At 40.7% G+C, this 26,142-nt stretch overlaps 1 protein-coding gene across 1 annotated transcript in view; it reads right to left on the minus strand.

The window, feature by feature from the left end:
• Positions 1-26,142, minus strand: part of CUBN (cubilin) — a 273,800-nt gene that overhangs the window by 143,754 nt on the left and 103,904 nt on the right. Inside the window, exons 29-31 of the mRNA XM_074358517.1 lie at positions 13,590-13,771; positions 8,757-8,931; positions 7,177-7,346 (exon numbers count right to left, since the gene is read on the minus strand). Coding sequence (XP_074214618.1) covers positions 7,177-7,346; positions 8,757-8,931; positions 13,590-13,771 — 527 coding nt within the window. The remainder of the gene's footprint in view (positions 1-7,176; positions 7,347-8,756; positions 8,932-13,589; positions 13,772-26,142) is intronic.

Below are 26,142 nucleotides of genomic sequence, written 5' to 3' on the forward strand. Positions count from 1 at the left end.
CTTCGTGAAAGGAAACATAGTGGAGTCATCTTCATGCTGACCATACGGGAGTCCTGCCTAGCCGGTGGGTCCCACTGCCGCCTTAGCAAGAAATGCTCACAATGTGCCATTCAGGAGAGCCGAAGGTCAATCATGGCAGCCACTCAAAAGGGAGTGGGCAGGGAGTGTAAACACATTACCAAAGTAGTTGAAACCTGAGTGCAAGCTGAGCTTTCTGATTAGTTTCCTCCCTGCGATGCCATCCCCACGTCAACAGAAGTAAAAAAAAATCCAGGTACACCAGAAATTGACACAACATTGTAAACTGACTATACTTCAATTAAAAAAAAAAAGAGAAAGAAAATCCAAGTTCTTTCTTTTTTTCATTATAGCAGCATGAAATTCTAGAAAACACACTTCTGCGATGTTATCTAAGTTCTCATGGGGCTCAAAACAGTGGGATCGTATGTCAGTAATTGTGCCAGCTGCGCTCAACATGTTCCCAAAAGTGTCGCCTGCAATTTTCCACTGAAGCATCGATCACTGTAGGAGCAGAGGCCACAAAAATTCACATGTTCCTGCGTTCAGCCACGCATCTATTTCTAATTTATGCCTCATACAGACTGACGCCGTGGGATACAAAGACGGTTCCTGTGGGCTTCATGAAATGGGACAGAGGCTGGCTATGACTGCTTTGTTGTAAAATTTGCATTTGTTTCTTCTACTGGCTCAAAATTTGGCCTTTAGTTCCACAAAGCCAAGTGACGATGGCTTGGGTTTCCCTTGGGCTTACACTGCCTCCACTTGGGGCCACTGGGGAGGAGACCGACCACAAGACCAGATTCTGTACAGCAAGTGGAGAGTGGATATGATGCCTTCCCCACTCCCGATAGACTTGTGCCCTGGGGGATTAGCAAAGCTTAGCGCTGGGGAGTCAAACTGTGGCCTCCAGAAGGAACCCACTGCTGACATCACCTGACCCTTAGCGTGTTTCTCCAGCTCCCCGCCTCTTCCTACCCACACACACACCACCGAGCTGGACCCTCTCACCCAGATCTCCTCTTTCTGTGTGGGTTCCCCAGGCTAACTAAGACTTCTACAGGAGCAAACTAAGGCCCTCAGGCCGTGGAGAGAGTGAGTGGTGGTGCTGTGCCTGGAAACGAGCACTTAGGAGCGTGAGGTACAGAGCGGACACCAAAGATTGACTGGATGCAGGACCCAGACCCCCTGACGTCAGAGCAGACACACTTTGCACCTTATATTTGAAATCCTTACGCTTTTCCCAATATTGATAAATGAAGTGTGGGTTCATTTATTTATTTATTTATTTTACCAAAACACATGTTCTTGCTTTAGGTTTCCCTGCATTTTAGTGCTGCTCCTGCTTATCAATTTCTGCCCGGTCTTGAACCTGATCTGTCTGCACCATGATTTTCTTATTTTTCAAAAAGCAGATGACAGTGAATTATCTCTAATCTCTCCTCTATGAATCTAACATTCTATGTTATCCATGCATTTATGACGATAAACATAATGACTGTTGAAATGAATATTTACATTTCTGACAATCCAGTTACAGGAGTTTTAAAAACCTGGTGGCTGGTCCCATCCAAGCATAATTCACCTTGGTATTGAATAATACACTTGAGCTCTATTTAAAATCCCATGAACACAAACATTATCTGGCAGCATCATTGGCAATGGAATATTTTTCTCTTTGCTAATGACTCCGTCTAAGTAACAGGACCAAGAAATTAATGTGAATGTCTCCAAAATGAATGACTGGTCTGTATGAACTTAAGCCACAGAGATATTATGTAAGATACTGGACTTTAGAATACATTTCACATCCAGTGTCCATCTAGCTATAAAGATAGATGGCTGGTGCCTCAATGCCTTCCTTCATGAACCCCTGGACAGCTAACTATAAGTTGGAGCCAAATTCCAGCCTCCCCAGTACACTGCCTGCCCTGTTCCAAACCTCTGCAGACCTCCCATCCCCATAATTGGGTCCACTTGGCAACCACACACAGCAGATCCCTGCCCCAGCTTATCTGAACAGTCTTTTTTTTCACATTTCTTTATCCTTCTGTAAAGGTGATTTACAAATTGTACAAACAAAAATGACTGAGCTCGTATATGACTTCTGCATTTTTCCATATAAATTTGCAAATCAGAAAAGAAAGCTTATGGTTGGCCATGTGCTCCAATTTCTCACTCTGAAACTATGAAATTTATAGGACCAGTCTGGCCCATCCTCAGGTCTCTGCCCCAATCACATACTTCATCAGTTACTCCACTTATGTCTTACACTCAGCTGGTTGGTTTTTTTTTGTTTTTTTGTTTTTTTTTTTGTCACCAGCACCCTGCCCTCCCAGTATTAAGGCTTCTTCACCACTAAAAAAATATTAACAACTTTCCACTGACCTTGCCTTACCATAGACTATAACCCTTTATCCCAGGATACTATTCACTTCTTTAATTCTGGGGGAAAGCTAAGAAGTCCCTGCATCTCCTAAACCCATTGTGATGAGGGGGTTCCCACTACCACTCACACCAATCCTACTCCTTACAAGGTCATCAAAGACTGACCCCGGTGGCTTTGTTCCAACCTCATCCTAGTGGTCCTCTGCTGGATTTGATACCTTCGCTCATCCACTCTTAAAATTGACTTCCCTCTTGGCTTCTTGCTACCACTCTCTTCTGCTTCTCCACCAGCTCCTCGAGTACACATTCTAAGTCTCCTTTCCCTTTGTTTCTCCATCTTCCCCCAAAGGGTGGGGTTTCCTAAGAGTTTACTTGACCGTTTTCTCTTTACAAAATACTCCACTATGTGATCACATCTACTTCTGTGCTTTGAATGACCAGCCAAATATACAGACTACAGACATTACCCTCAAATGGATCTGTCCAGCTCAGACCCCATGCACTGACCCTATCTGTCAAACTCTATAAGGAACATTGTGTAGACCTTTCAACTCAAGTTTCCAAATCAAACTCCGTAGTCTATCCTTTTACTCACTTGCATTATTAGTCACCCATTCTTCAAGCAAAGAGTCTTAACTCTTCATCTGTATCACCCACCCCACACTCCACCATGTAATTAGCCTCCAAGTGGCTACACCAACATAAGGGTTTTCTGGTATGTCCTTTCTCTCCACTCCCAAGGCCACTGCCCAAGGTCTTTCTATAGCTTCCCAAACAGCCTTAAGACCATCTTTTTCTTCTTCTGCCAACCCTATCCTCACATGGCTGCCTGCTATTATTGTCAAATATAGGTTTGAGTATATTACAGAAAACTTCCACAGAGCATAAAAGAGTTTGTCCAATCTGGAATTTTTCCATAGACCCTTGGTCCCCACAAGCTCCCTAACACACACGCTCCCCAACACACACACATACATTCCAGGGACAACAATCTCCTTTCCTCTTCCCAAATGTCTGTGTACGTTCATACCTCTGGGCACAATTTACCCTATCCTTTCCCCAAAGCCTCCTCTCCTGGCCTCACTACCACATTCCTACTAGTGAAATTCTACCACTTAAATGTCATCTTCAGGGTGAAACCTTCCCCAGCTTCCAGGCCCAAAAGAATCATTCCTGTTTCCTCATGATTATTGTTACAGTTTATTGAGTCCTATGTACACGAAATGCTCCAGGGTATGCTAGGAGAAAGGTTCATAATTAGGGTCTTTTTAAACTGAAGACCTGGAGGTCCAGGATCACAGGTGGGAAGCCTTGACCCTGGCCCCTAAGCCCGTTGCTCCTGCAAGTGGTCCACGCCACCTCCCTCTTTCACTGCCCCTGGAACCTGCCTCCGCCGGTGGGCTCACTGTCAGCATCATTATGACTACAACCAGCATGAATGGAGGACTTTCCATGTGAACAGATCACCTGCATGATCTCAAATGTCCCATAACAAATGTGACACAGACACTCTGACCACCCCCATTTCATAGCTAAGGAAACTAAAGCTGAAAGATTAGTTTTCTCCCAGGTGACACAGCTAGAAAATGGCAAAATTTAGGACCACTCCACCACAGAGTGACACCTCTCAACCACGGCACTGTGGTGTCCCACATTGCTGGTATAGCTCAGTTTTTACATCAATGTGTTGCTCAAGTTCTTAGCAACTTCTGCTTCTGATATTCCATCTCCCCACTGGTGTGGAGGCCCCCAACTACTTCATATAAGATTCCTTGATCCTGACAACCTGCCTGGACTATATAATCTTTTGTCTTTTACCATATCTGCCAGACCTGTATGGGGGTTAATTTTTTATCTCCATGCCTATGATCAGATCATATTGGAGGTTTCACTTCCTCCTGTCTGATGCCTCTCACTACAGCTTGTGAAGTTAAGCCCAGCTGCGTGTTGAGATATGGCAGTGGTAACTAGAAAACCTGGTCTGTGTATTTATATCTCACGTAGGTGGAAAATCCTACTCATGACCACTGGCAGGAAATAATGCAGCCATACTGGGTGTGCCTTTGACCTAGGCTTTGTTTTGTTCACACACCTTTGTATGTTGAATTTGATGGATTATGGAATTTACCAAAGAGAAGAAACTTTACCTGGAACCGTACAGGCTGGGGGAAGGAGCAAGTGATGGACAGATGCCAACCACAGGCAAAACTATTAGATAGACAAGTTGTTTCTGTCCCATTCGACCTTTCTTGAAGGTGCCTCTACTGCTTCAATGTTTTATTTCAACTTCATGTTTAAAGGCTATTTTCAGGAGAGTGCAGAGTTCCTGATTGATAGTTATTGCCTTGCTTCAAATTTGAGGTACTTACTGTCTTTTTTCCTTCCAATGATCACTGTTGAAAAGTCAGTGTTCAGCTTGCCACTTCCTAAAAGATAGTTTGTTCCCTTACTCACCTACTTCCCTGGCTGACTGTAACATTTCTTTATTTACCTTTACCTATCTTAGATAAGTATATCTTTCTCTTTATCCTGCTTAGCTGTTTGGGTTCCTTGGGATTCTTGTTTTTATAGATTGATGTCTTTCATCAGTTTTGGAAAAGTCTTAGTCACTAGCTCCTTAAATATTGCTTCTGGTCCATTTATCTTTTTTCCTCTTGGGACTCCAGTAAGTTTGTTACAACTTTTATATGTGACCTCTATGTGTCTTAACCTCTCTTCTGTGTTTTTCATCCTTTTGATTTTACATGAGGTTTTTTTTTTTTCCAGATAGATTCTTCTGACATCTTCCAGTTCACTCATTCTCTCTTCACCTCTGTCTAATTTGTCTAATATGCCAAAAACAAAAACAAAACCCTTCTGCTGAGATCTTAATTTCAGCTTGTGTATTTATCCAGTTTTATAAATTCAGGGTGTTTGGTTTTTTTTTTAATATTTACAATGTCACTTTTTATGATTTGTAGTCCTTGCTGAAAGTTTTAGGTTTGACTTTTATCTCCATAAGCTTAGTAACTATAGCTGTCTGCTAACCTGTGCCTGGTAATTTTAGCAGGTGGCATATTAGTGTGTTATTTTCATGGTCTGTTATTCATGTTGTATCTCATTTATGTTGCATTGTCTCCTCATATATATGAATATCTTTGATAGTGTGCTTGACATTGCATATGAAAATTATTGGTAGAAATGTGGCCTTGAGTGATTTTATCTCTCTTTGAAGAAGAGTTTAAATTGCTTCTGCTAGCTGTCCAAAGCCTAGATGCTTCAGCAGTACAGGGTTCCCCTCACTGTTCTATGGCTTGAGATTTGGAGGGGGAGGGCACTGAGATGACTTGAACCTGGGATGCAGTCTCTATGAAGGCTGTTTTACTTTCATTTTACCTAGGAGTCAGGATAGTTTACCAGGACTTCCATCCTATTCAGGTCCTGGACTCAAACTTTGCTCTTCTTTGCCCTGAAAGGCTCTCAGAAGTGCTGCTAACTCCTTCTGCATCAGCAAATGCCCCAGGGGCAAAAGCAGTCCCAAATACTAGGCTCACGTCTCTTTAAATCAGAAATTTAATTTTGCAAGTTCTTTGTTGCATTTAGGGAGATGTCTTAAAATATCATCCAAAATTTTAAAATCGTCTTAATCAGGAGTTACAAATATGGAAAGTAGATGTCCTACACCTTAAGTTTGTATAATGCTTTGCCAATTTAGACTCTGATGACTCATTTTAAAAGGTTAATAAGGTCATAAATCAATGATTAATAAATTATAATGATTTAATCTTGAAAAATAATACTTGAAATCATACCTTTAGACTGGACTACTTTGAAAATTATGAAACAACTTTTGAATTTTCTTGAGTTAAATGTGAAAGCTAGCCAGTTGGGATTTGTGTAAGAAAGTGTCAGGAAACTAAAATAGAAAGATCCATTAGCCAAGAGAACCTGGTTTATATTTTAATGAAATGTCTCTAAATACAAATGAAAGATGGAAAAAGTTTTGTTTAAAAAAAAATCAAGTGAGTAAAAAAATTAAATTAAAAACAAAAAGACAATTTCAAAATACAGCCTCATTCACTCTCACATTAAGCATAAAGCATTAGTTTCAGGGGAGAATGCATTAAGTTGCTGAGAGCAATAGAAATTTTTGTCATCGAACCAATAGCCATATCCCTTCTCCTCCACTCCTCACTCTTCATCTATTCTGTCTTATTAGACACTGATTCATTCAAGTACCAGAGCAAGATATACTGATTGCAAGAAAAGTAGAACCCTGTGAGGACCCCTAGAGACTTAATAATAATTGATTTAAAGTGGTTATGGTAAATCCATTATTATAATCCACTATAATTTCCTAATCTCTCTTGTGGCCAATTCTAGCCAATAAGGGGGCTTTTGTAAAAATTCTGCTTTCTTGATTAAAAAAATACAAAATAGAAACAACTAACGCTATCCCTTCTCCACTTCTTCACATACGAACCTAGGATGTTCAGAAGTGCTGCAGCCATTTTATGACCATGAGGTAACAAACCCAAAAGGAAGAGCCAGTTCACTAAGAATGGTACAGCAGAGACTGAACTGCTAAACTAACACTGAGATTATCTACATCCTGGTTTGTATTTAGGTTAAAAAAAAAAAAGTCCTTATCTTCTAAGTTGCTAATAGTTGAGTTTCCTATGATTTGATGTCAAAAACATTCATAACTAATACAGTCACTACACATGCTCTCATGGCAATGTTTTGACCCAACTTTGACTGGAGACAATGCATGAGATTTGTGTAACTTACCAGAACACAAGAGTCCTGAGGTTCAAGGTCAAAGTCAGTGAAGTTCAACAGGACACGGTGATGTTTTTCCACCTGAATGACCCAGGTACATTCAGTGTTGCTCCTGTAAGGACTGGGGTAATTTGGAGAATGAATCTCTCCACTGGGAGCCTGGAAAACGCCACCACAACCTGTAAATGGGAGACCCAATTCAGTAATGAGAGGAATCTCTGGTGCACAAAATTTTACACCATTATCTGATGGCATAAAACAGTACGCTACTTTGATCACCATTTTTATGTAGTCTGTGCCAAACATTCTGGAGGACTGAATGTCCACCATTAATTCACGCATTCCAACAAAACAAAGAAGGATGCCTAAGAAAAGACTTCAAATACTTTAAATATGAAAGCCCAAAGTTATTTTTATAATACTGAAAGATAATGCAAATGAAATCTTGTTTTCACAGAGCCATGAAACTTCTCTTCATTGTTCTCTAAAACTGTAACATATTGTAAGAATAACTTATCTCCTTCTAAGAATGTTGATAATTAAGTACTGAATGCTTTTATAAATAATTTAATATCTACCTTTTAAAATGGAATATTCTGCACTCGGTAGAGTCATTCTGTTTTTGTATTCCTATGATGTAATAAAATATCACTAGATGTCTAGCTCTATGATCCATCATTTCTTAGATTTATGATAATATAAACCAACAATAGGAAAATTCAGTATTGTTTTCTGGTAATCAAAAACCATTTTGGATTAAACACTATATGTAATTTAATTAAATTCATGTCATTAACTTTAGGAAAGATCTAATATGCTTACAATATTACCTTTGAGCTGTAGAAGCAAGGCCATAGGCAGCCTAGAGTCACATCTCTGCTTTGGCATTTTCTAGCTGTGTGACTTTGGACAGGTCACTAACTTCTCTAGGCCCCAATTTCCTCATTAGGAAAATAAGGATATGAAATAAACTTCCCTCGTAGGGCGGTTGTGAGGATTAAATTAGATAGTCCTTGTAGAAGAGTTCGAAAAGTGCCTGACACACGGTTAGCATTCAATAAACGTAGTGATCATGAGTAGTTGTAGAGATGGACATTGCTAAAAGATTTTGTGTGTGAATATATTATTTTCAAAATCTGCAACAAGTAATTTATTTTGACAGCCTAAGATGGTGGGCAGAAAGTCACTTTATGACAAAGGATAATAATTCCTCACAGATTTAACATTTACAGTATTTGCCAAGCATCCAAATGTGTATAGAATGGCATGAAGTCGTTACCACTTTGCTGATGCCCAGATTTGAGGTTGGCAGACAGAGGTGCCCTGAAGAATGAGTCTAACCAATCACCCTGCTCCTGCTTTCAGCATGGGCGTGCGTGCTTGCGCGGGCTGGTTTTTGTGTACAAGGTGAGTCTTTGGAAGTTAAACTATCCTGTTTGGGGGGGAAGAGTGTGTGCCAAAGCAGTATGCGCCATTAGGGAGGTCACAGAGTTGGCAGGATGTGGCCTTCATACCGCTCTCCAAACATTTTATGAAATTTAACAAGGGTTCGGCTGGAGTGTTTTGAGATACCTCCCGGGTGCACCCACCTCCAGGAACTGCTCTCCATGAGACGTTGAAGCCTCTCCCATTTACGGAGCTGTCGGTCTTAAATCGGACTGCCAGCTCGCTGCCGGTGCTGGAGACCTGCATGGGGTTCTCAGATGATCTCTGCACACACAGCTGGGCTATCCTGGGGGAGTGGAAGTCAGGGCCTCCGTAAATCTACGATGAGATGTAGAAAAAGGAACTTAGATATTTAAGCAATTACAGCCCTTCCTCTGACACCCTGTTATCACCAGCCTCTGGAGTCTGTTATCCTTAGGGACTGAAGTCTCAGCCTCCCTGGGTGGGGATGAACTATAACCCTAAGCAGAATTTTCAAAGGCACTCCCTCTGCCTTAGGAACACACAAGTTCAACCACCCACGAAATGCCTGCTTGTCCCATCAGCCAGAACCGTAGAGCTGAACTGAAGGGCTTATTCCAGAATCTTCCTTATCTCCCCTCTTCCTCTTTCTCATGCCTTCATTGGATTTCCTGCTTTCTTTGGCAGAGGCATTGCAGATAACACAGTATTGAGTCTGATTTTCTAGCTCATCTGGGCACACAGGCAAAGTCCTAGCACGGGGCCATTTGGTTTGTGAAAGTCAAGTTCACTGAAGGCTATCAGTCGCCCTATTACATTTTGAGGATTTTCTACCTTGCAAGCTGAATAGTTTATAAGGTTAGGCATTTACCAGGATGCTTGCCCTCCATCGGGGAGAATGTAACGTCTATCAGCGTGCTCTGTGGCACCCTAAGGAGGGGGTCTGGCAGATCCCCCCTGCACCTGCTCTCAGCTGCTCCCCCACAGGAACAGGACCAAGACCATCCAAATTCCACTCAGGAATTGCCGTGAACTCTGCCTGGCCAGATCTATCTCACCCACTCTCAGATCTCCTAAGTCCCCTCCAACTTGCAGCTATTCGTCTGACCAGATCCTACATCCCAGTGACACATTCCTCCTGGCAACTGTCCTCTGGTTCTCATGTCCAGCGTCTTGTGGGCAGGCCTAGCCCAGCCCCGGGGGGGCCTCCGGGATGCTAAACACAGGTTCTCATTGGCCCCTTGGATAACCAAGGGGGGAAGGTGAAGATAAGAATTAAATAGAAGATATGGACCCCCATCCCCCCATCTTCAATCTTGCCAAACTAGAGTTTGTAGAAGAAAGTCCAGGCATGCTGGTATCTGGGCCCTTCACCCTCCCCCACTGGTACGTGCACTTATGTCCACACTCAGGTTGGAACCGGAACCAGGAAAGCACAGCTCAGTGAGATGTGTGCGCCCACCTCTGCACACACATCTCCGGCCCCTGCCCACCCTGAGGGCAGCTGTGGACCACAGGGGAACCACCCAAGTGTCCTCTGGGGAGAGAGAGAACAAGCAGCCTTTTTCTGGTGAAGAGTGTGTGATTTGAATCCATAATGAAGCCTTTGTCTTATTCACTGCCCCCAGCCATGCAAGAAAGGCCAAAATGAATGAAACTGCTGTTCCACGGAGGGGAGGCCCAGGCACAAGGGCTGTCATTGCAAGGGAATGAAGCAAGCCAACCGCTTCATGCTTATTTTCATCAGGAGAAGCTATGTTTGCGTGGCCCCCTACGTCCCAGCAAAGGCAGGGCCGGAGAAAGAGCCCTGTGTGGCCCTTTACACGGACACACACGCACGTGGGAGAAAGCAGACTGCTGCTGGTTTCGAGTGGTCTCGCCCAGTGTCCAGATTCCCCTGCTGCCCGGCCCCGGGCGCAGCGCTCAGAGCCTGAACGGTCAGCACGCGCTCCTCACCATCAGCCCAATAAGCAGCTCAGATTTGGAGAGAACACTGAGCACGAGGATTTAGTTCTAACAAAGAAAACTTGCACATCAGCAAAAGAGTCTTTGTTTTCCCCGCTCAGGGTCCCCTTGAGATCACAAATGTAACATGTATGAGTTGGCCAGAACTAGAAGCCCCCAGCAGGATAAACACTGTTGCTTTTGAAATCTTTGCTTCCCCACTTCCTGAATGGGGCTCGCAAAAGACAGCGGAGCAGAGTGCAGTGGGCAGTAACAGCCCACACCAGGCATCTGTCTTGGTTTATTCCGCCGAGGAGTGGATTTCCTTCTCTGCTCTAAGCTGGCTCAGGCTTCGTTCCCAGAGATCGAAGGAAAATCAACCAGTGTTTCTCTGGCTGAAACAATAGCATGGTACTTTTGGCTTCCACAGATAAAACCAAGAGGTCACACGTGACTCTTCAGAAAAGGAAAAAGATGGAAAGAATTTCAGGGTGTGGTTCACTGGACAACAGTGTATGACTCAACTTTGGGAGGGGAAGGATTGGTTTGATGATCGGAGATTAAAAAATGTGTTTTTAGCAAACGCTCAGGATATAGACCATTTCAAAGCCTATGGTTTTAATCTGTTTTGAGCATTTCTTTCTGCTCTGTTAGCTCCATTTATTGTTCTAATCAAGTCAGCATTCCAGGGTTATGAGTAACCCAACGGCTGTTGCTTAATGCAATGGGCCACTCTCGGGACACTGATTTTTGAGGGAAAAATATATTGGCTGTTGGTTAAATTTAGTGAAGCCCAGGGAGCCCCATACCTAGTGACAGTGAGGTCCTGCTCGGCCACGCAGCAGAGCAGGTCAGGACGGTGGGCAGGAGGAGGGCGCACGGGTGGAGCGAGCCAGCAAAGGTTCTAGGCCACACACCACCAGGGGTAAAATCTTTTGAAACCTGTTGCTAACATGTTATCAGCACCTATGATGTGAGAGACAGAAAAAACTCATTCTATCCTCATTATCCCAAATTGACTACAGCACTTTCTGGAATGTTTGCAGAGATGTCAAACAGGTTTGGGGGGAGAAGTTAAGGGGTGACTCACTTCAGCCTCAAAAAAACCCTTTCCCCAAATATTTAAGGGCCTCATAATCCTCAAACCCTGGTTCTGAAGGAACACGGGAGACCGCTTTTTCCTAATGAAAACAAGCCCCGCGCAGACAGCAGCCTCTTCGCACAAGTCCTCTCTCTCCCTGCAGGGCCCTGTTGGAAGGCTGCTGCCCAGAGACCTGGTTCTGTCCCTCTGTCCTCCTGTCCCTGAGGCTGCTCACAGGGAACAGCCCTGCTCTTTGCTTTCTCACGTAATGGGTGTGACAAAACCAAAGCACAATGAAGCTTTTTACATTTTGCCAAGTGGGCAGCAGTCGCAGGCGCTTTGGAATATGAAAATGGAGGGTGAGGACCATGTCACATTATTGTGGAGAAGTCTGCTGCCAGCGCTTTGTAAATGCGACTGAGAAATCTTGCCAGCGGGAGAGAGCACGTGAACGCTGCGCGTGGGAGTGTGATGTCGCCTTCACGAGCTGAGTGTGCATTTCGGGAGCCATCTCATTCTCTCCTCCTAAGGAACCGGTCCTCCCCTGAGATGGAGTCATGACTGGGCAGGAGGACTGCTGTGAAGACAAGGGTATGGGGTTCTGACCCCAGGATTCCCAGCTCTGCCTCTGACTTGACTTAACGCAGCATACATCGTCCTCCTTGGCAGAGACTAGAGCTGCTACATGCAACTCCGAGTGACCCTGCGTCCACTCAGGGAGGGCGTGATTTGAGAACCCCATGTTTCTTCAAGGAGAGAACTTGTTTTGTAATTAGATAAAGAGTTTAAGTGGTAAAGTTTTCTGTAAAGTACAAGCCACTCATTTCAAAACCTTGCTCACCACCCACCTCTTTCTTTTGGCACTGACTTACATGGAGTGTGTGCCAGGGGATGGATTTAGTTCTTAGCTCTTCCACTAACCATCCTTAGGGTCGTGGAAAAACCCATCAGGCATTTTAAGCCTCTGTTTTGACAACAGCAAAATGGGGGCAAAATTCCCCTCTTACCTCAGAGGATTCATTAACATTCAAATGGGAAAATGGATGTTGAAATGCCTTGGCAAGACGCCATCAATGCACATTATCATGGTGCATCAGTCAGAGATTTGGGCACCTTCAATTATTCCACAAATATATACTAAGTGTTTACTATTTGCCAAGCGCTGTATGGCCCTAGGGGATATAAGCCCTGAAATGAAATGAAACAAAAACAGACACATACCCAGGCTTCATGGGGTTGAAGTTCTACTAGAAACAGAACCTTGTCAGGATGTGCTGGGGCAGTCCCTACAGCTGAGGTGGCAGGAGCTTTGTGTGTGCTTGGAAGTCATCTAATGACTAGATTCCGGCAACAACGCTGATTACAATGCATTCTCAAGGCTGCCCTACTGATCTCGGATAAATCGTTTACAGCAGTGTTAGAAAAGGGGTGGGCACTTCCTCTGCCCATGGCCATGTCCTGCCCCAAGCACCCGTCTTTTCTCTAAACTCTGCATCCCACTGACTTTCCTAAGGGAGCTTTCTCAGACTGGAAGCATGGGGTGTTGACTATCCCAAGAGGCACCCTCCATCAGTGGGAATGGAAGTGAGGGGACCAGGGCTCAGCCTTGCCTCCTCAGAGGGATGATTCTGATGAGCAGAACTCAGGGGACCTCACAGGGTCACCGCAGGGTTCAGCCCATGGGGGGCTCCCTCATTGGCTCTTCTTCCTTCACCCTCCCTGCCACAGTTCCCTCATTCCTGCCTCCTGGCACCAGCTCTTAGGTATACCATCTGCCACCAAATCCTTCGGCTCTGCTTTTAGAGAAACCCAAACTGAGATATTAACCCCATTTGTCTACAAGCATCCTTCACGAAGAGCTGATACTCATCAAAATGACTAGGAATAGAACACTGCTGGCCACGGGAAAGACTTTAGGGATTTTTTTGCAGAATGATTTCCAGTTCTACTCAAAATCCTCTAACATGCTGAAAACAATCTAAATTCCTACCTCCAGGACGTCAAAGTTGCAGCTTGTGTGATATTCGACATCAAAATCGTGGATGGTGAGCTGAATGCTGCTCCCAGGAACTGTGCTAATGTACCAGATGCACTCCTTGTTGGCAGGGTAGGGGTTAGGGTACCCGGGACTGCTGAAGGAGCCCGTGTCCCCAGACAACTCTCCACCACAACCTGTGAAAACAGCAAGGCTCAGTCAAGGCAGCAGCGTCCGGGAAAATGTCAAAGATCAAACTATGCAAAAGATAACTGAAAACGTACAATGCTCAACTTATGAGAAAAATTATAAAGTCACAGTAAAGTTATGACAAAGCAGTTATAAAACAATGAGAAGAAGTCATGACTACAGCTTATTAAATTTATTTTAAAAAAACATTGATTATGTTATTTGGTGCAGCCCTTACTCTCACCACATCAGACGTTTGGTAGTATTTTCAAAATGTCATTCTAATTCTTAGATTTTCTTCATTGTATTTAGGTAAGAATTTCCTAGGAGGAAGCACAATGGACCGTGGGGACAGTCAACACTTTGTCTCTTGGTCTTCTGTTTCCTTGTATCTCCTAAGGACTTATTTCTAAGTCCTTTCAGACCTAAGATGTGGAATTCTAAGCACTAAAAAATCCTTACCTTTGTATGAGAGACTGTAAGAAATAAAAAAGAAATATGAAAAGGAATATATGTATGTATATGCATCACTGGAACATTGTGCTGTGCATCAGAAATTGACACATTGTAATTGATTTTACTTCAATAAAAATTATATATATGTGTGTGTGTATATATATATAGTAGGGTTTTTTTACACAAAAACCTTCACACAGATGTTTATAGCAGACTTATAGAACTTGGAAGCAACCAAGATGTTCTTTGGTACCTGAACTAGATAAATAAACTGTGGTGCATCCAGACTCTGGGACATTACTCAGCACTAACAATAAATGAGCTGTCAAGGCACAAAAACACCTGCAGGAAATAGGCATGCATCCCAATCAGTGAAAGAAACCAGTCTGAAAAAGCTACACATTGTATCATTATGACTATCTGACATCCTGGAAAAGGCAGAACTATGGAGACAGTAAAATGATCGGTGGTTGCCAGGGGCTGGAGGGGAAGGAGAAGTGAACAAGCAGAGTGCAGAAGACGTTTAGGGCAGTGAAACTATTCTGTGTGATACCATAATGGTGAACATACATCATTATGCATTCATCAAAACCTACAGAATGTACAACATCAGATGTGAACCCTCATGTAACCTATGGGCTTTGGGTGATAATGATGGGTCAATGCAGGATTCTCAGTCATAACAAATGTTCCATTCTAGTGGGGGTTGTTGATAACGGGGGAGGCAGTGCCAGGTGGGGACAGGGATACAGGGGAAACCCACCCTCCACTCAATTTTGCTGTGAACCCAAAATTCTCCTAAAAAATAAAGTCTACTACAAACAACAGCAGCAAAAATGATACAGGTCCTGACCCAGAGAACTTATGTCTAAAAACCAACCAAACAAATAAAAACCTGATATACAAAACCCAAATCGTGGGAAAAGACTACAGCATGTTTTACGAATGTTTAGATGTCATGCCTTAGAAAGTAATTAAGGCAAATCATTAAAACAAATAATCAAATGCTACAGCATGTGGTACACAGTGAAACACTGCCACCACTTACCGAGTGCTTAGACATTTGCTGTTTTAATACTTATGATAGCCACATGAAGCAAGTACTATTACTGCCTGCATTTTGCAGATGAGTAAATCAGTGCAAGCACAGGTCAAGTGGCTTTTCCAAGGTTACTTGGCTTGTAAGTAATGGAGCCAGGAGACCAATCCAATGCAATCTGGCCATGCCAGAGCACTTAATTACTATATTCTACTGACTCTATAGTTTGTAGGAATTCAGAGATTTTAGAATGGGGAGACAGAAAAATTTATGGAAGAAGTAAAATCTGAAGACAAAATTAGAAAAAAAGTAAAGATAAAATCAGAAAAAAAAGATAAATTATCTTATTTTCCAATAGCAATTTCTGATGATTAAAAAAACATGGTTTGTTCTATTAACATATCCGGTTTTCCTTTTCTGTTGTTTCAGAATATTCTTTGTTGGTTGGTAATTCCTCCAAGCACCTTCTCTAACTGCGCATCACGGTTTCTCATGTTTAAGAATCACAGTGCCCCCTTGCTGCATTGTGAATGTATGTGCACTTTCACATGAATAGGACTTAAAACGTAAGATGCTAAAGCTGTGGTCATGTCTACTACTCAACTTACGCAAATCCATCCGTACAGGGAGTAAGAAAAAAAAAAGGTCTTTAAAGTTCAAAAGACAGAGTCTCCATGTAGAATCTCCACTTAACTGAAAAAAGGTAGGAATTCTAAGAAGACTCTTGGTTGGGTAAAGAAACCTGATTCCTGTTCCACATGCTACCATCTTCTTGAGTTGCCAGTTTCCTGCGTCTGTTTGAAAACCTCTGTGTTTTCAGACTTTCCATTTGTTGCACTGGGCAATATCTTTCTTATAAAGTTTGTACTTTTATTTCCGGTTAAAGTCCTGAGAGTAAGCTATTTAAACTTAGGTGTGTTGTCATGGTTCACAGACTGTGGCAAATGTTAAAAAAACAAAACAAAAAAAAACCACATAAGTTCCATGAAGATTAGAAAATATTTTCCTCCTACAACAATCCATGGAAAATAATCCTGAAGCCAAAATCAGCACAGATTGTGTATGTCCTTAACACCGCTGCACACGCCCAGAGGGACACCAGTCACAGTACATTCCATCAAATGATGCTTGCAGGAGTATCTCACAGTGGCCAATACAGATTATTTTAAGATGTAGCATTTTTTACTAAAATACATTATAGGTATAAGCAAAGCCATTCTGTTACCCCCATTTTTTCAACCCACATTTTCAGCTCCTAGGGTTCTCAGTATCAATTGTTACCAAATAGATAATCCAATGGGGAAAAAAAAAATCTTTGGAGGAAAATAACTTTGTAGCCACATCATATAAAAGAGAACAAGGAAATGCCAGCTTGGATACCTCATCTCTGCATTTCTGTTTAGCTTCAGTTCACCAGATAATCGAATTCCATTTTTTTATCATAGTTGATTCATCTAAAATTCTGTATAGCATTTTTCCATTGTCTTTTCCAGTTGTTTTAGGTTTCCCTGTAAATTCTTTTGCAAGCAACAGGATAGTAGTACCTTTAAACTAGTCACTGTAAGCTGGAATGATAATCAGATTGTTGGCAGTCAGGGATGCTTTGAAAAATGATACTACTTGTTTTATTTAGCCACTTACAGCTCTGGAGACCCACAGTGTACTTTTCCCTAAGATGTAAAACCAACACAAACAAGGTTTATAAGAAAACAAGGCGCAGTTTTATTTTTAGGTATGCCATGTTTTATTCTCATGAATAACACTTATGTGTGTGTCTCCTAAAGAGAAATTCCAGTATTATTAAAAGCCATACCTTTTTGGAGAAAAAAATATTGTGTGGTTGTGAGGAGTGAAAGAAACTATTGGAACCTGAAAATTCTTTGAGGCTTTCTTTTTATCCTTGCACACTCTCACTACCTCTGAGGTTTATTATATCCAAAGGTAACAATTTTGATTTAAAAGTTCACATCAAATGCAAAATAGAATAAGTTCATTTTAGGGCTATTTTGCTGTAAAAACTATGAAGTACTGAAAAATAAAATTAATTCTGATAATTATGATAGAAATTTAACTCCCTCTTTGTGTTTCTATTTTTTCAAAGAGATAAAAAAGAACTTTTCAATTCCTACTCCTTGATTCAATCAATATTTATTGAGCATATGCATAGTACAAATAGTGCTATAGAAAACAGGTTATTCAATGTCTTTTCAGAAAAAAAAATAAGTTATTTCAAAAAGTGTTATTTCCACATGCCCTCCTGCAGATCATTAAATTCTTTTTGCTTTTCCTGCAATTTGCAAAGAATAATTTCAATAAGTTTTGACCTGAAAAAACAGTGAACTCTATTTCATCTTTCACATGCTAATTGATGGTAAGTTATAAATAAGAATAAATGAATCATCATGTTGAGCTGTGAGAAGATGTTTCAGAATTTGCTAGTTTCAGTAGTATGATGTTGGCATAATTCTCATTTAGTACTAATTTCAGTCCACAGATGAGGACTTTTATCAGCATTTCCCTAGCTGTGCATCACTCTCTTGGGTATCTTGGGTATCATTTCTTTGTCTTAGATATTGAGATTCTATAATAAATGTGTACTTGGTATCAGGCAAAAAAAATTATGTCAAAATACACCTTATAAAACTGAAAAAAATGAATGACGTCTGTTTTTTTCTCTGCTCTAAGTGACAAAGAAAAACATGTTCATAACATAATTAGGAACACTTCTATCAACCAAAAAATTAATTATGTAATGATCAGCTATAAAAAATAATAAAATAATGCCACGTGTAGCAACATGGATGGACATGGAGATTGTCATTCTTAGTGAAGTAAGCCAAAAAGAGAAAGAAAAATATACATATCACTTACATGTGGAATCTTAAAAAAGACTAACAAACTTATTTACAAAAAAGAAACAGACTCACAGACGTAGAAAACAAACTTACGGTTACCGGTGGGGGGAAAGAGGTAAGAAGAGATGAACTGGGAGTTTGAGATTTGCAGATACTAACTAATGTATATAAAATAGATAAACAACAAGTTTATACTGTATAGCACAGGGAACTATATTCAATATCTTGTAGTAACTTATGGTAAAAAAGAATATGAAAATGAATCTATGTTCATGTATGACTGAAGCATTGTGCTGTACACAGAAATTGACATAACATTGTAAACTGGCTATAGTTCAATTAATATATATATGTATACAAAATATATATATAATGAATTTGATAATTTGTTTCATAAATTCAAGCTGTTATTAAGCTAACAGTGAAACATTAGAACATGAATTTGGAATTCTATAATTATGGTAATAATGAAAAATTAAAAGTTCACACCAACAGTTGAGCTTTTTAAATTATAAATGAAAGCCAAGAACAACTATAATTCCCTATAGTTCACTGCACTCTCTCCCTTGGTGTGGGATTCAGGGCTTGACAGTCTCTTGTTAAAATACAGTTTCTCCTGAATGAGTCACAGAAAAAACAATTCTGTTTCAAAATCCATCTGCCTGTTTTGAAGATGAAACAACAAGGCTTCTGGAAAAATCTCAGGTGTCTTCACTTCATGTAGAGTAGAAATAATAGTGCAGAAACCAATATTAAATATTAAAACAAATGAAACTGCTAAAAGAGAAAAAAACACATTTAGCAGGCTATGCAATAATTTAAAAAAATCATATCCTTGTCAGCCATGTCTGTGATCTTGGGTGAGTGACCAAGTGGTCACAGGAAGGGTAGGAAAGAGAGATGGAAGATTGACAAGGATGGAGATGAAAGAAGTTATTTCAACCAATAGTTATCAGGAAAGACACAGTAGGTGATGCTTAAATTCCCCAAATCCTTGTCATCATCATATGACCTGTCTGGTTGAATGAATAATAAAATGCAGAGAAACAGAGAATTTTCTATAACTGGGCTTCAGTCAGCTAAAATAGAGGACAATGATTTATAAAAGCATTTCAGGAGTCTATATAAAGAAAATAATTAAATGCTGAAAATACTAACCAACGTGTCTACAATGGAGTGATGAATAAAACGTTTTGAGGGACACGTATTTAGAAGAAATAGAGACAGTGGCTCTTCGCACCCAACGGGTGAGAGATTTTCATGGAGGAGATGACATGATTTCAGAGTTACACAATCTGCATGTGTGGTTGCAAACCTTTTGGAAATATAATAACACACCAAGTAAAGCACAGGCCATGGCAAAGGACAAACAGACTCCAATCCTGACTGTGCTATTCTTTGGGTAACTAACTTAAAATTTCTAATCCTCAATGTCTTCATCTGCAGTATCAGTACTTAACTTCAATAGGTTGTGACACTGATTAAGTGAAAAAAAAAAAACAAAAAAAAAAAAACAAAGTAAGGTTTTTAGCTAAGTGCCTTGCATATGACAATCACTCCATATATGTTGTGTGTTACAACTGAACAAAAGTTCATCTAGATATAGAATGAGATTTGAGAAAGACTTGGAGCTAGAATTGGAATTTTCGGGACCAGCTAAAGAGCCATCATGAATAGCTGATGGGAGATAAGAAATCAATTGTTCATGAAGCTACAATAAAGTTAGTTCTTATTTGCATGGTAGTTCACAGTTTTCCCAAGGGCTTTTAATGAGCACATTATCTTATTTGAAATTTATAACCACTCTATCAGGTAGGCAAGAATGATCATAGCAGACCCATTTTAGAGATGGGCAAAGTGAGGCTCAGGATGACTGCTGGACTTGTAACTCACATAGTGAACAGCAGATCTGGGGCCAACCCCTCCCACCCCGATCCCCTACTCTCAGTTTTGTCTTCTCTCCACTAGGCTTGTTGGGCATTTCAGCCCTCAGGCCCTGGAGCAGCAGTGTTGAACACTGCCCTCATTACTGTCCTGTCCATCTACTGAGGAAAAAAAAAAAAAATCACCATAGCAACCTGAAATAAATGAAGCAAAAGTTTTTTTCACTTAATCTGAGGCAAATCTGACAAAATCTAATATATTAACGTTCTTAGACATCAGCCGAACCGGAATAAAATAATGTTCTGAAGAGAATCACATGTTTTTTCAGTTTCAGTGAGTTAATCTTTATAAAACTTTCAGTACTATGGTGACTGATAATCTGTTTGGTTCTGTTTTTCTCCAACTCCCAGTTGTCAGCTGAAAGGAAGCGCTTACCTTATCTGCAGGAAGCACATTGATTTACTGAACTCGTAACAAGAAAGAGTTAAAAGTTGTTGCTAACCCTACTTACTTGTGAAGATAACTTATATCTTTTTCATGGAAGAAAGTTAGAAACTTCTAACACTGTTTTGAGGGGTTTTTTTTGTTTGTTTGTTTTTTGTTTTTTTGTTTTTATCTGTTTGTTTGCTGTAAAACCAGCAATGAATTATAAAATTCCAGAACAACAAAAAACATCATTTGCTTACATTCGATCCTTAAGATTTTGGGTGGCTGTAGTTTGTTTTTGTGTGTTTTGTTTTGCTTTGTTTTTAATAAAAGAGCTTTAATAAAAGCAAACCAGCAATGAAATGGCTAAATGGAATTAGAGGCACAACGTTTTAAAAGCACATCCTGTATTTCCTGCGATTACAATTGGCCAAATGCATCACCTCCTTACACTTGGCATTTTCCTGAAACTTCGTTCCATAAACCAACAGTGCTGGGAGGGCTGCCAGCTTGGAAGTGACGTGGCCAGAGCCCACTGAGGCTGGAGGAGAAGGCAGGGAACGGACCCAAACAGGACATCTTCAAACCTTATCCTCTAACTTCTGAGGGAAATGCCTGAGAAGTCAGTGGCCAATGAAAAAACGTTACAGAGAAGATGAAAAGCCAACGTATTGTAAAAAAAGTAAAATAAAAAACATACATTTTAAACATGAGAAATAATGATGCTCATATGATTCATTAAAATGACATAAAATGATTTATATTTTAATAGTTTTTCTACCATTTAAAAATAAAAACTTTCTCTTCAGTGAAAATTTGAGAGGTGACTCACTGGTTAGACCAATTTCCCTCTGTCATGCAGAAGGGCAGAAAGTGAAGGGACTGGGGTCCCAGGGAGAAGTTACCAATAAAGACTCTTTCTAGAAGAGTAATAGGGCACAAATGAACCTGTTTACAAAACAGAAACAGACTCACAGACACAGAGAACAAACTATGGTTACCAAAATGGAAAGGGTGGAGAGAGATAAATTAGGAGTTTGAGATTAACAGATACAAACTACTATATACAAAATAGATAAATGACAAGGTCCTACTGTACAGCACAGGGAACTACACTCAGTATCCTGTAGTAAACCATGAGGGAAAAGAATGTAAAACAGCATTTTATATATATATACACACACATATATATGTTTAACTGAATCACTTCACTGTACACCAGAAACTAGCACAATATTGTAAATCAACTATACTTTAATTATAAAAGGAGTAAGGGATGGGGCAGGTACAATGTGAAATGGTAACCATGAGCTCAGAACGTGGGAAAATCCATCCCAAAACAATGTTGAACTGTTTCCTGGAGTCCATAGGCCTCACTTCTGACATATCTATGAGACATACAAATAATGTAATTAAAACAACTTTGACCAGAAACTTTCAGGTTGGGGTGGAATGGAGCTGGAGACAAATATGAGCTCCTTTAAAAGGCCGAGTTGTCTAACGGTGACTATGGCATATATAAGAACCATAAAAAGCCAGCAATTCCTGGTGTGGTTTTACCAGTTAACTCCCCAATAGTCTAAAAATGCATGCCACACTCCTGGGGGATAAGAGAAAGGGATGTGACAGGTATCGGTCCTAAGAGGGAAGACTAAAATCAGGTCAACAGTCCCCTCTGACAACAAAACCATGAGTGGGGCCTCCAAAGTTGTCTGATTTTAAGGAATTGCAGATTGATTTTCTGGGGGATTTTGTGGCGTAGCACTGATCCTGTGAGGACACATGCTGGAGCAATCACTGAGATGAAATAAGAGAAGAAAATCCATTAATGTAAAGGCTAAAGAATGTGACATTCTCTAGAGGAAAAGAAAGAAGGCAAAGCATGGTGACCTCAGAAGAGGAGACAGTTGTCAAAGCTGCAGGACCTCCTGTATTGGATTGAACAGTGTCCCCCAGAAATCATGTCCACCTGGAAACTGAATGTGACCTTATTTGGAAATAGGGTCTTTGGAGCTGTTATCAAGTTAAGATGAGGTTGTGCTGGAATAGAGTGGGACTGGAATCCAATATAATCGGTATCTTTTACAGAAGAGGGAGACTGGGACACAGACATACAAAAGAAAGAAGGCCATATGAATATGGAGACAGAGATGGAAGTTATGCATCCACAAGTCACAGAAAGCCAAGGATTCCCAGCTCCCAACAGAAGCTAGAAGAGATAAGGAAGGATTCTTTCCTACAGCCTTGGAGGCAATAGCCCTGCTCACACCTTGATTTTGGACTTCTAGACTCTAGAACTGTGAAAGAGTAAATTTCTGCTGTTTCAAGCCACCCGGTTGTGGCACTTTGTTACAGTAGAACTAGGAAGTGAGGGTGAGGGCACTCTTCTGGGTGGTAGACCTCACCTGGCAGAGAGGGTGAGGAGCTCTCTGGGACCTCTTTTATATGGGCACTAATCCCAATCATGGGGCCCCAGCCTCATGACCTAATCACCTCCCAAATGCACCACTCCTAATACTATCACCTTAGGGGTTAGGTTGCAACACATGAATTTTGAGGGGACACAAACATTCAGACTCAGAAAAGTCTATTGTTGAGAAAACTAGAGACAAACTTGGCCTAGGTGTCACATTAGGAGAAGAAAACTCAGGAGCTTAGGCTGAGTGTTTAGAAAGTTTCATCTTCCATAGGAATTCACTCCAGTCCGAGACTTTGTGATAATCATTTTGTCTAACTGTATTTCCTACAGCAATGGATATGGCATAGCGTTACCTATTTTCAATGGTAGGGAAAGAAAAAAAAAAGAATGAAATAATAAGGTCATAACGTGAAGTTAATGACTTGGAAAATAGATACAAGGATACAAGGAACTCAAAAATCAATGCTATTCATAGTTATAAAATGACTTTTAAATTACTATATAAGATGTCATATTAATATTCAAAATTGGGATTACCATAGCCATCAAACTCTCTGAGATGTCCTAAATCTGAGTGTTTCACCTTAGTAACCATTAAAGAGAAATGGACTCAATGTACTTTTATTTTAGGACTTTTCACATAGCATACATTTTAATTTCCTGTATATCAAAGGATAAAAGTGTTCCATTTTGACCCAGAGAAGTACAGTTGATCTTACCATCTTTTCATTTTGATTAACTATATCCTTTCTCATCTAACCTATTCATTCCAACCAAGTTAAAAAAAAAATGGTTTCCTGGTAGAAATATTTTGCTTACAATTCAAGAGAAATCAATCAACCATTCTCTTTCTCTTAGACATTTTTGAAATTATTAGACTTCTTAACAAAAATATATAAAAAATATCTTCCAAGGAAATGCAATGAGACCCAGGCAGCTGGACTAATTTCCCCTAAGATAAGTAGTCATGAATAAGACTGCTAATAGCTATTTCATGCAATCTCCCAAATAGGCAAAGACAGAGGAAACGTGTTCTCACTACATGATTTCCAAGTTCAATACTCTTACTTCTGTTTAAAAGCATTCATTCTAATCCTGTCTTCTTTCAATGTAACTACTTTGGTACTCAGTGCTCTTGCAGGGAAAAGCTCAGGAGCCTCCCCTGTGCATCACTCACCTCCGCCCACCCCCAATTCCTCCTCTCACCTTTCCCCCCACCCCCGATCTTTCTTCCACAGCGAGGTTGCTCCATATCAACAAATGGACGGATGTGGGCAGCATCGTGCCACTGTCGTGGTATCCTCTGACCCTCCGAACTCTGTCCAAGCCTGGGCCATGAGATTATGTCCTGTGGTTATAATACCAGGGACACAGGTCTCTCGCAGGACCAATGCCATGGACGCCCAGCCAGCCCAGGTCTTCTCCGGCTGGGCTCCTACGCTGACCAAACCCTCAAGTGCTCCACTCTGGCCCCGCCACTTACCTCCAGCCAAACCAGTCTATTCTAGGGGGTTCTCCTTTCACGCTTCACTGTACTATAACTTCTCCTGCAAGCTGGTTTACATAACTAAACCATGGTAACAGATGGGATGATCTCTGTGGTCCATCCCGGCTCCGAAGTGCACAATTACATCAACCATGCATAGCAACTCCAGAGGAAGCACCTTTATAAATGAGTGATAAAGCTTTATCTGTCCTGTTGAAGGACAGATAGCAAGCTATTTTGAACTCATTGCCAAGTAGTGAGCTGCCCCCATCATTGCTACTGACACCTGAAGAAAGACTGAACTGTGCAATTTAGCGGGGAGACCTTGGAACTGGAACATTATTTACTTGGGAAGGACAGCATATATTAACTTGAAAACATCCATTATCCTCAGTGGGAATTCAGTTGCAAAATTACCTACTATAAGCTCTGACCTCTGCAATGCAATATCACTTAATCTCTTTTGCAGGAAAAAATTGTGGGGGGAAATGATTTGCTTTTAGACCAAGAGCAGCTGTGTGAAACACAGGCTTGGGAGTTAGACACCACACACTTGGTTGCAGGTCCTCATTCCATCATTTGTGGAGTTTGGGGAAGTTACTTGACTTCTCTAAGACTCCTTCCTCACTTTTCTTATTCACAATATGGGGATGACAATTCTTATTTCAGAGAATTATTAGGAGGAGACTGGAGAAATATTTTCAAAGTGCTAACCAAAGGGCCGGCACGTGGTAAAATAACATCAACTCTTTGAAAATTTTAACATCAATATTTTTTTAAATAATTACTTGGTCCAGTAATAACAAATGAGATGCCAATTAAATCAGGGCACCAAGCATTTAAATTATATTTTTGCTCATTCTTTTTGTGGCCATGTGGTTTTATTTGTAGCATCATTAATGTCTTTAAGTTGAATTTAAAAGTACATTTAGATAGTAAAATACACATTATTTAGCCCCTGAGTATTCTATAAGTATAATTAGAAGGAGAAAAAAATCAGGGACAAAGTAGATCAACGTCATCACTTGTATAGAAAATATAGAACCAGATTAAATCTTCTAGAATGTGGTTACTTTCCTACACCAGAGATTCACTCTTCATTTTGCATCAGTGCCCCTGAAGGCTGGCATTAGTTTCTCTGAATATACAGAACACAAGTCCTTGGTTACATACTGTTAGAGATAAGTCTGGCAAATAGTTAAGTAAACACTCATAGAGAGAAATCTCTGGGGGCAAAAAAAAAAAAAAAAAAAAAAGGAATGTTCTGCAGTAAACATTGTGCTTATTCTGTGTTGGTTTAGTCATTTTGGGCTGCTACGAAATTCGAAACTTGAAAAAAAAAATGCATGGTTTCTTTTTTCATGGTGTGCAGAAAAAGTGTGGAATCCCCTGGAAAGTATGTAGTGAGTCTATCAGGGGTGCTGTTGCTAAGGGACCAAAACACAAACAGAAAATTCAAGAAAGCCTCTCTTTTGGCCCAAATCTCAAGGACTACTACAGAAATTGTGTAATATATGATTGGGGAATGTCATGGTGATTTGAGGGTTTTTTTTTTCTTTGTAGCACTGTTTCAAAGAGTGGCAGTGGAAATACAGCTCAGACTTTCTCAAACAGTAGCAACATGGGAATTGGGATGCCAGACTTGGAAAAGGTCGCCACTGGTTACAAGACTCAGAGCCAACATGAAGTGAAGGTCAACTGTGTGTACATATATTTTCTGTTGTCGTCAAGGCGGCAGATAATGTCAGGATTCAGCTTTTCCCTTCATCCTGAAATGTCTGCATATTGTCGGTTGCTAATATCTGTTGAACGGT

This window comes from Camelus bactrianus, chromosome 35 (assembly GCF_048773025.1).
Source record: "Camelus bactrianus isolate YW-2024 breed Bactrian camel chromosome 35, ASM4877302v1, whole genome shotgun sequence".
Classification (NCBI taxonomy): Eukaryota; Metazoa; Chordata; class Mammalia; order Artiodactyla; family Camelidae; genus Camelus; species Camelus bactrianus.